The sequence below is a fragment of the Mytilus edulis genome, chromosome 10 (assembly GCF_963676685.1).
Source record: "Mytilus edulis chromosome 10, xbMytEdul2.2, whole genome shotgun sequence".
NCBI classification, from domain to species: domain Eukaryota; kingdom Metazoa; phylum Mollusca; class Bivalvia; order Mytilida; family Mytilidae; genus Mytilus; species Mytilus edulis.
In genome coordinates this window covers 10,335,150-10,345,854 of record NC_092353.1, presented here as the reverse complement: position 1 = coordinate 10,345,854, position 10,705 = coordinate 10,335,150, and the positions used below count along the sequence as shown (strand labels likewise).

General features: G+C 32.2%; 1 protein-coding gene across 1 annotated transcript; it reads right to left on the bottom strand.

Moving 5' to 3' along the window:
• Window positions 1-420: 420 nt before the first annotated feature.
• Window positions 421-6,316, bottom strand: LOC139493362 (toll-like receptor 4). The gene is made up of 2 exons (XM_071281709.1): window positions 6,145-6,316; window positions 421-2,979 (listed from the first exon to the last, which is right to left on the bottom strand). The coding sequence occupies exons 1-2, from the start codon at window positions 6,191-6,193 to the stop codon at window positions 593-595; spliced, it is 2,436 nt and encodes an 811-aa protein (XP_071137810.1). The 5' UTR covers window positions 6,194-6,316; the 3' UTR covers window positions 421-592.
• Window positions 6,317-10,705: the final 4,389 nt, after the last annotated feature.

Sequence of the window (10,705 nt, the reverse complement as noted above, 5' to 3'; positions counted from 1 at the left end):
TTGTGTTTTTACTTTTTATACAACTTATGTACATATACTTTTTTCTGAGGAAAATTCTTTAATTTGTCCACATTTTGAAGAAGTTAACTTATTTCCAATTGCTTGCTTCCAGGACACATTTGTCGCCGACATATTTTCCGTATGCTTAACGACTTTAGCGTTACCCTCCTCATAAAAATCCAGTGATCGCAATACGCATGGACCTGTCATTAAAATAAACAATTATCTGATTGTACATGTTAAACATGTGCTCAATACCCATGCCTTTTTTGATTGTTTACTATAAGGTGACAATCGGTAAACTTCGGCTTCAAAACACGGCATTTAATGAGCAGCCATATTTGTTAAATCATAACAGATAGAGAGAGAAAAAAATGACGATTATTCGATATATTTGCGAAAAAATGATAAAATCGTGCACAGAGGACTAAGTTTATGATATATATATATACATGCATTGGTTCAAGAATTGGATAAACATTATTTTTCACCAGTCACTCGTTTCATATGACTTTAAGAAATGCAGCACTATTATCAAAACATAACTTGAAAATGTAAACAAGTTTTTTCAATTGACATGAAAACAACAGTTCTATATGACTACATTCCCTGTAGATTCTTCGTTCTGTTGGAGAGAAATCTTCAACTTTTCATAAAAACGTTCTTCTGTATTGTATGGCAGATTGTCTTCATTTGGCCATTGGATACAAATAATTTTAAACCAAATACTTTTTAGTATTTTAGGCATATCGCTAACTTTAATCTTATCCTTCACCACAATGATAACCATATCTTCTCTTCCTTTCTGAAATGCATGCATACGTGTCAATTCCATCTCATATGACCCCCAGGTGCTCTTTAGGAAATCGTGAGTTATAATAAATATAACCTTTCTGCTGGAATCGATTGCATTTATTACATTTACTGCTATACTTTCACCAGCAATAAAATCCTTGGCGTCCAGGCATAATTCGAAGCCCATACTATTTACCTTGTCATGAAACTGTTTTACCCATACCGAATCTGTGTGACTATATGATATAAAAGCATCATAAATATATTCCTGTTGCAATTCATTGTAATTTTTCATTTTCATTTTGAATCTCAGTAAAAAATACTCAATAGCATATTTATATCGAAAGAATACGACGGTTAATATTATGGCAAGGACGACAATGGAGGTTATTGACACGGCAAACGGCAACCAAAACTTCGTTTTGCAGGAAATCTCAAATGTTTTTAGATCTGAAATAACTTCAGACATAAACGTACGAGATGCCGTATCAGTAACACATGTCACATCTAAAATATCGCGTACTCTTTTTGACTCACCCAACCACTTCAAAAATTGCAGCGTTTTACAAGTACATTGAAAGGGGTTCCCTTTCAAGAGTAATTCAACTTCTCCAAGCTTTTCAATTTGATCTATGTCATCTTCTACGAGGTGTGTTATAGCATTGAAGGTCAAATCTATGCGTTTTAATTGTTTAATTCGTGAATGGAATTGAGGAAATACTGTTAGATTGTTATGGGACATGTTGACCGATGATAACTGCTCAAACGGACGTATAAATAATCCTTTTGGTATAGTAGTTATTTTATTAGATGACAGATTTACATCTCGAATTTTCAGTGATTTGCTTAAAAAAGACCCAGAATTAGCAGTGTTTTTAAATCCTTTTCCTAGAAGTGATGCCTCTGCTTTTAGTGTCCTCAAATTTGGAAAACCATAGAGCAAATTGACCGATACTTGTGTGCATGTCCATCCAGACATATCAAAATACTCTACATTTGTAGCTCCCTTAAAACTTCCTTTACAAGACTTCATATGATTGTGTTTTAAGCTTAGTACTCGCAAATTTAGGCTGTTGTTAAATATAACATTGCACAAATAATCGTGTATATCGTTTTCTATGTATAACTCTTCTAGTGTTCTTGGTAAAATAACATTAAGGTTCTTAGGTTCCGAGCGTTTCAACCTATTGTAACGTGTATTATCTAAAAGTTTCAGCACCTTCATTTTTTTTAAATTCTGAATATAGCCATAGAGAGTACCTCCTTGGCCAAGAATAATGTTTTCTGAAACTTCTAGATATTCAAGACATTTGCTTGCAACAGAAAATCTTTGAAAAGCATAAAGACCTATAGATGTAATGTATAAATCGTGCAATGTCAGTCGTTTCAAACAAATTGGCCATAAGTACTTCATTTGGTTGTAGTCTAAATTAAACTGATTCTCAAATCTACTATATGCTATTTCAATATTTGTGATATTTTTTCCTTTGAAAACACCAAAAGATCTGAAAATTTGATTTATTGGATTATTAGGTAAATCAGAACCAGGCCATAATGTTATTGAATTTAATTTAGGAAAATATTCAAAAAAATCCTCCGATATATACGGTACCTTATGTAAGTGCAAAAACGTTATTGGCATCACGTTGATATGAGCGAACATTTCCTTGCTGAATCGCACTTTTTTCGATTTAGGGAAAATCATCAAATGGTCCAGCTTAGTTAACGTAGACCATTGCCCTGGAAATTGGAAATTTGGATATATGTCGAACGAAAAAGTCCTAAGTGACAGAAGTGTTGATAATTCTTTTATTTGGTTAGCCTGGTAGTCTTTCAGTTTATTGTTATCTATTGAAAGATATTCCAAACAATTCAGGTTGTCAAACACTCCACTGGGTAACATTGTTAATGAGTTTACGCCAAGATGTAGTTGTTGTAGACGTTGTAATCCATGAAATGCCATTTTGTCGATTGATTGTATCAGATTATACTCTAAGTGAAGCTCGGTAACGTTCTGAAAATCCTGAAAGGTAAAGGCTCTGACTACTGTTATGTTGTTTCTACTAAAATCCAGACTAGTCGCATGAGTTGGTAAGTGTTTCGGTATACTTGTCAAGGCTAAACGGCTACAATCAACAACATTGTAGTGAACGTTGCATTTCCTCTCATTTATATAACCATCAACTACAAGAAGGAGGAAAAATTTCAATCATAGGTTCCTATGTTTATGAATATTTTAAATGATAGTTCTACACTTAGTCTCATTCAAATCATAGTTCATGGAAATATTGTAAAAATAAAAAAGTAAAAAAAAAGTGTTAAGGCTTTTAGGTTCTTCATAAAAAAAAACATAAATGTGTCTGTATACACACAGTAATAAGATACATTATTCAAAAATGTTTTTCCTTCATCACAAATAATTTGTTTAATGTTTAGAGAATGTCACAAAAACCATTACTGAAATTCATGATTTATGATTATACTATGGAAAGATAAGTCACAGAAAATACCAGACTCCGAGGAAATTCAATATGGAAATAAAGGCAGCAGTAGTATACCGCTGTTCAAAACTCATAAATCCATGGACAAAAAACAAAATCGGGGTAACAAACTAAAACTGATGGAAACGCATTAAATATAAAAGGAGAAAAACGACACAACATTAAAATGTAACATACACAGAAATGGACTAAGCATTAGACAAAATCCTATGAGAATAATAAATATAACATCAAAACCAAATACATGAATTTGGGATAGATAAGAACCGTGACAAGTCTTATAGTAATATGAATTTACACTCAAAATTAAGAGAAAACAAACGACACAACGGAACCACAACGTTAACATTTAACATACACAGAAACGAACTATAATATAACAATGGCCATATTCCTGACTGGGTACAGGACATTTTTAAAGGAAAAAACGGTGGGTTGAACCTGGTTTTGTAGCATGCCAAACCTCCTTCTTTTATGGGCATGTGAAATATAACATTAAAATGACAACACAACATTACAGGACTACAATATAAATAAATTGGAGAACACAATTGACAAAGAAATACACGAATTATAACTAACAAAAGGCAACAAATTAAAAATTTTAATACACCAGAAGTGCATTTTGTCCCTAATCAAATGGTAAAATCAAAAACTTAAACACATCAAACGGATAGATAACATAATCATAACATGGTACAGGCATTTTCTTATAAAAACATTGGTAGATTAAACATGGTTTATAGCTTGCGGAACCTCTCACTTGAATATTTTCTGGGAAAGCCAACAACTAATTCATCGACAATTTATGACATACTGATGAACAGTCACAGCTCTTTTCAATGAAGCTTGTCAAGTTCAATACATTAAAAGAGATTGATATGTTTGTGATTTACGGAATATATTGATGATATTAACGTCATAAAAAAAAACAAGTCATATTGCTAGGTCTGTTAATAATTCGTTAAACCTCTATTCTTTTCGGTAGGTTTGCAACATATGATTGTTAAACGACCTACTGATGATACAGTGTGAGTCAGTGGGAATCCATTATTTTACAGTAAATACAAACTATGTCATTTCTCACGTGCAATAGTATAACACAAAAAAAAAGTTTCTAACTTGAAACTAAAGACAAAGAGAAGTAAACCCAACTGCATTTTAAAAATATGATATACAACTACATTTTTTAAGGAAAGGATAAATAATTTGCGTGCAAAAATACTCTGGTCTGGTTCTCTAAATTTTACATCGTGAATAAATGTTGATTGTAAACGTTTCAACACACACAGCCTTCTGTAGAAATTCACTGTATTTTTCGTCCATCCAATTCGTTCCATTATTCACAAAATGCAGACTTCATAATGAGGTTATGAGGAAGAAAAAAAAATAGAATTGTCCTCTTACTTCGTGTTCCGCTTTACATAATGCTGTCTTTCTCATGAAAGAAAGGTTGCTGCCTAAAGTATACATATTCATTTTCAATCGAACTTAAAAAAAAAGATTCCACATAAACTGATAAGTTTGCTTATATAAATATGTTATACATACATACAAATTGAATATGTAGGTTGTATGTTAACTTAACTTAACTTGCGGAGGTATTAACATATTCTAAATTATACTTTGAACTATCTATGTTTAAACGGAATCAAGCCAACAAAAGCTGGTTATGAAGAAGATACCTCTCAATATTCCAGACCTGGATTTCCTTCGTAAACGGTTGCTGCCTAAAATGCAGGCGTTGAACAAAGGTTAGTCAAATATGATTTTCGAGCGATATCATAACTTAGGTGACCGTTTTTATGAATGTGTAAAGAGTCAAATTCTGTTCATAAATCCAGGTCATTTGAATTTGTTGGATAGTTCTCACAATTGCAGTCGTATCGCATACCCTGATTTGATACATGTATACAGTACATATATATATATGTATACTATATAATTAATGTATTGAACATACTTAAATGTATATATGAATATCGTTCGGACAAAACTATCCACTCGGGGTATGTATGATTATATCAACATTAATGTAAGTTGAAAAAGTGAGACATAATAAAGGATAGACTTTAATTAAAGGGGTACCAGCTACGAGATACATATTATTTTTTTTATATAAATTATAATTTGTTTTTGTTCAATAATTAATAAAAGTGAAATGGTGAAATAATAATTCGCTTTTAGAAGCCAGTTTGGTTCATTTTTCAAAATAAGCTAACAAAGATCGATGATGAATTATTCACTTGAAAGGGAACATTTCGACCTCATTGAATTCGAATTCGCTTTAACTTGAATTGAACTCTTTAGCTTCAAAAAATGGATTATGCATGACTGATGCGCGTTACGCTGTCAAAAGAATGTCAACATTGAAAGTGAAACAAAGGAAAATCATTTGATTGACTGATTTGATCAACTAAAAAATAATTACAGGTAAATTTGAAAATTAACTATTTTTTTAACCTTAAAATTAAAATCAAACAGATATAGAAAAATCCGTTTGCACGAGGTTCATATTTATTTGTTTTTGTTAACATCGTGTTATGTTATCGTCGGTTGCTTTCGGGGTCATCTCGATTGTTACATTGTAATTGATGGCGTCACGACTAATGCTCTGAAAATTGTTTTATAATTTAGATACATTGTTTTACATGAATTTGGCATCTAGTGCCCTTTTAAGTCGTTACGTCAACGAAATTAGAACTTTCCATTTAATTCTAGTTAACAACTTTTGTATAAATAGAGGTAAAACATTATCATCAGATTTAATTAACAACCATGTTCAGTATTTTTATGCAGTGTTCTGGCTTTATATGTAAATTTCTAGATAAATCTGATAAAAATTTACCTTCTGGTAAGAGTATTAAGATCCAAATATAAATAACTACTATGATCATGATGATGATGAAGTTTCGAATCTGTCTTTCTTTATGTTAAAGATGATTGCAAAGAACAGTTTCTTATTTAAGTGTTTTATATGATATATTATACATCTAATTCAACTATCTACTTCCTGGTGTCTTATTTCTAGCCAATGAAAATAAGATTTAGGGCTTCACATCCTTAAACGTTAAATGTTAAAAAAAAAAGACAAAATGAAATTGATGCTTCTTTTACGGAACAAAAACCAAACGCTTTTACGACTCGCCGATATTGACAGCATATATAAGTGTAGAAAAGCTAATCGTGACATTTAGATCATGTTACTGTCTCTTCTCGAGCATGTTAACATTTTCTGAAGAAAAGTTTAACAAAAAGTAAGATGTGAAGGAAATTTCTAACAAAAATTAAGATGAAAGTGTACCACAGAATGTTTAAGTTAAAAGTTACTTCAGTTAAACATACATTTTACTGTAACAGTTAATGGAACCATTTTTGATTAAAATTTTCAAAAGTCTGAAAAGATCCCTCCATTACAGACAATGAACTAAAAGTTGATTTTAAAACTTTTACTTGATATATACGCTTCCCAATTCGACCGTTTCCTGTCAAATTCGTCTCAAAAAGAGGGACGAAAGATACCAGAGGAACAGTCAAACTCAATTGTCTCAATTGTCACATTCTCAATTCTCCGGATTTTTTCAGATTACACCGATTCCTGCTCGTTAGACTCCGTTAATGTGGCTTTCACACATTGACGATTATGGTTTCCGTTTGGGATCAGACATCGTCAAGACACGAAAAGTGAAAAGCTCGGATTACTATCCTCAATAATTTGGAATATCATATTGTTATGTGAACTCAGTCGTATACGTTCGTAACAGAATTCTATGGAGCGGAATGGTCTTGAAAGGTTGGTGCAAATAGCCCACACCAGTCCAGAAACATTCGGGACTACAATCGTAACTATGTCGTGTCATATTTTGCTGTATCGTGTTTTCTAAACAATGCCATTTAAGACGGGCATGATCTTCGGAAATTTGTCATTGCCGTTTTTTGTCGATTGAGTCCATACTGCATAAAGCTCTCCCTAATGCGAACGATCGTTTCCGAATCCGTTCTGTAAAGGTCCCGTTATTGAAACGATATTTGTTAATGTAACCTACGTCAGGTCCCAACAATAACAGAACGCGATAGGACTGAGTCCATATAAAGCCATTTGCAATGTGGTATGTAGGTTCTTACAGTATTTGGTCATCCCGAATATGTCGACAATTGTTGGATTCCACTTGGGGGTATATCCAAATTTAGATGAGCTGTCTAGAGTAACACTTGTCTGTTTGTGTGTGTGTGTGTGTCATTCCTTGGCAGTACTTTGACCATATTATGTTCTAGTAGACAAGTATTCTGCTTGCCGATATTATTTTTTTAACAGAAGGACACTGCGACCCAGTAGAAATAGAAGATACTTGGTCAAGCCCTGGATATCATGGAGTTTTTGTGTAGTGTATGTTAGTGAGAAGAATAAGTTTAATTGACTTTATTTGCTTCATTCATTGCTTAATGTTGAACATATGTGATACATGAAATACAATCTTGATTCAGCAGATCATTACACCGGAATTTGATGAGACTGTCATTAAAGTGAGAGGGTTAGCGCTATAGCACCAGGTTTAATCCACCATTTTCTACATTTGAAAATGCCTGTACCAAGTCAGGAATATGACAGTTCTTGTCCATTCGTTTTTGATGCGTTTTGTTATTTGATTTTGCCATGTGATTATGGACTTTCCGAATTGATTTTCCTCTAAGTTCAGTATTTTTGTGATTTTACTTTTTACATAATATCCAGTCATAATTAGTGTAAAAAAAGAGGGACGGAAGATACCAAAGGGATAGTCAAACTCATAAATCTAAAACAAACTGACAAAGCCATGGCTAAAAATGAAAAAGACAAACAGAAAAACAATAGTACACATGACACAACATAGAAAACTAAAGAATAAACAACACGATGTAAGATACCCACATTCCCACCTGATCCAGTCTTGTATGAATATACTGTGACGTTTTTGACAGATAACAGTGCCTAAATTTTTATTGATATTGTCTACATAGTTTTGGCTATAGTCCTTCCAACCCTACTTTGTATTATTTTATTAAAGCAGTAAATGTGTGTATTTTATTTCATTATTATCTATATATAGTTTAATCGTTTTAATATTGTATGTTCCAGAATGATAGAAAACGTGTGTTTTCTTACCGGCAGCTTTTGATTAATTTTACGTTACTTTCACTTTCGCTTTTACCGGAAGTCACGAGTATTATTATAAATATAGTGACAATAGAAATCGAATAATTTGTAGACTGTTCGGGACATGTTTTAGTTATATTTTTGTATGTTTTTCAAAATAGGGATTAATGTTAGAGTATTTTATGTAAGGTTTATGTAGAAGAGAGTTTTATTCTGATTATTGTAATAAGTTCTTATGAACTATTTTTGCACCGACGTTGCACATCTTTTCAGAGTAATAGGGCTGTAATGACGTCATTTGATCAGACGTTTAGTGCAAAGATATGTACCTTATAAGGAAGTTTCCTTATTAGGTCATTGATTTCACCCATATTTGGAATTTCTCTCACGCGAAATAACAACACTAGCGTAAGATTCATAGTATTTTACGTCAGTTCCAGCTTGTCCCTACCGCCGGCTAGCAGCTTTATTTACGTGTCTCATAAATTTCAAGGTACAGTTTTTCTAAAGCAGCAGTTTAAGTTCCAGAATGTTGCAATATATATGCAATATAATTATTTATGCAGTTCATTTAATTGTTCCGGTTTCCAGTTTTTAACGGAGGCAGAAATTTAATAGTTTTCTTGTTTTCTAAATATTATAAGTTTTGAGAATAAAGTTTGATAATGCATTTCAACTTTGAATAGGAGAAAGGTGCGTAAAGTCGTCAAAAGTATCCGTCTGTTTTAAATACTCAGTGTTGCTGTTAATATATTTTCATGATATAGAAAGAGGGTTACGGAAATTGAGACTTATTTATTTGTGTAGTATTTTACATGTATTTATATGGAGAGTTGCTGATATAATCTGTGTTTCCTGAATGTTGATTTTTGGTGTAGCTATTTTAGAGTATTATCTTATGTCCGTCTAATCTATACGGACTATTGTTAATTGTTGATTGTTGTTTTAAGAGATTTATTGCTGTTATTCCACGTTCCAGTTGTTTTTAATATTATTGTCTGGTGAATAAAAGTTATTATACACTTGAAACTATTTTGTGTTTCCATTCAGAACATCAAACTAAAGACTGAGCTGATACTTGATTACATTACATATAAAAGCCATCAGACTTACACACACACACACACACATAAAAAAAAATGGCGCCGACCTAGAAACTATATTTGTGTGATATGCAGTATGCAGTATACAGTAGCAGTATTAGTAATTATTTCATGTATTCTGAGCCTTCATATTTCCTGTTAAATTCTTTTGGTTCGTTGTTGGTGTCTGTCTGGTCTGGTGGTTGGTTTGGTTGGTTAGAAAGGTTCTCACCGGTTTGCGAACACGTTACAATACTTTTTAGCTTACCAAGTAGAAAAGGGTTATGAAATTTTTGAACTTTCTGACAGTCTGTTAGTCTTTTTTTTGTTTTATGATGTTAGCTCAAATTATTTATATCAGATTGGAATAGAATAATCAAATATTTATTTGCTTTCATATATTTTCACTTCTTTGCAAGAATCCCTATCATGCATATTTTTGTCTCAACTATGTCACAGAGATCAAAACATAGGAAGGTTACTCAAGCTGCAAAAATATGACAAACATTTGTGGCAAAACGTGGTAATGGATCTACTAATTTAACTTTGAATATTCAGTCACATATAATTAAAGGATGATGAGGAAGATTCCTTTTTACTTTCAAGGAAGATGTGGTATGAGTGCCAATAGGACAACTCTCCATCAAGTCAGTGTGTCCCAGGTCAAGGTCTAAATTACTTTTTTTTTTAAATTTATGTTAAAAAATTGCTGTCTTGAACCATAATTTGAATGAGGGTAAAAATGTTATTTATTTATTCTTTTGTTTGATTTATAATGATCTCTGTTTATTATGGTATAATAGTTCATGTGATTTGCCATATCGGCATCTGGTGCATCCTGAATAATAATTTCAAAAGTGTTAAATCAGAATGTTCTGATTGGATCAGAAGCTCCTTAAATAATAGATACTGTGGATTCATTATCATTTGTTGGATTCGAATTTTCATTTAACTTGGTGGGAACAGGTGAACCACAATTCTAATGCAACAACATTTTTAACGTTCATTTTGATTGGATAACATCACTTATTTACATGGCATCAATTGACAATTGATTATATGGGACGTACGCGCAAGCGCAGATGGCATTGGACAAACTTTAAATACATATCACACCACATCTCCTATATCTATTTAACCTTGTTTTCGGTCAGTTTCATTAGAATGGAGATAACAATATTGTATTTTAAGCT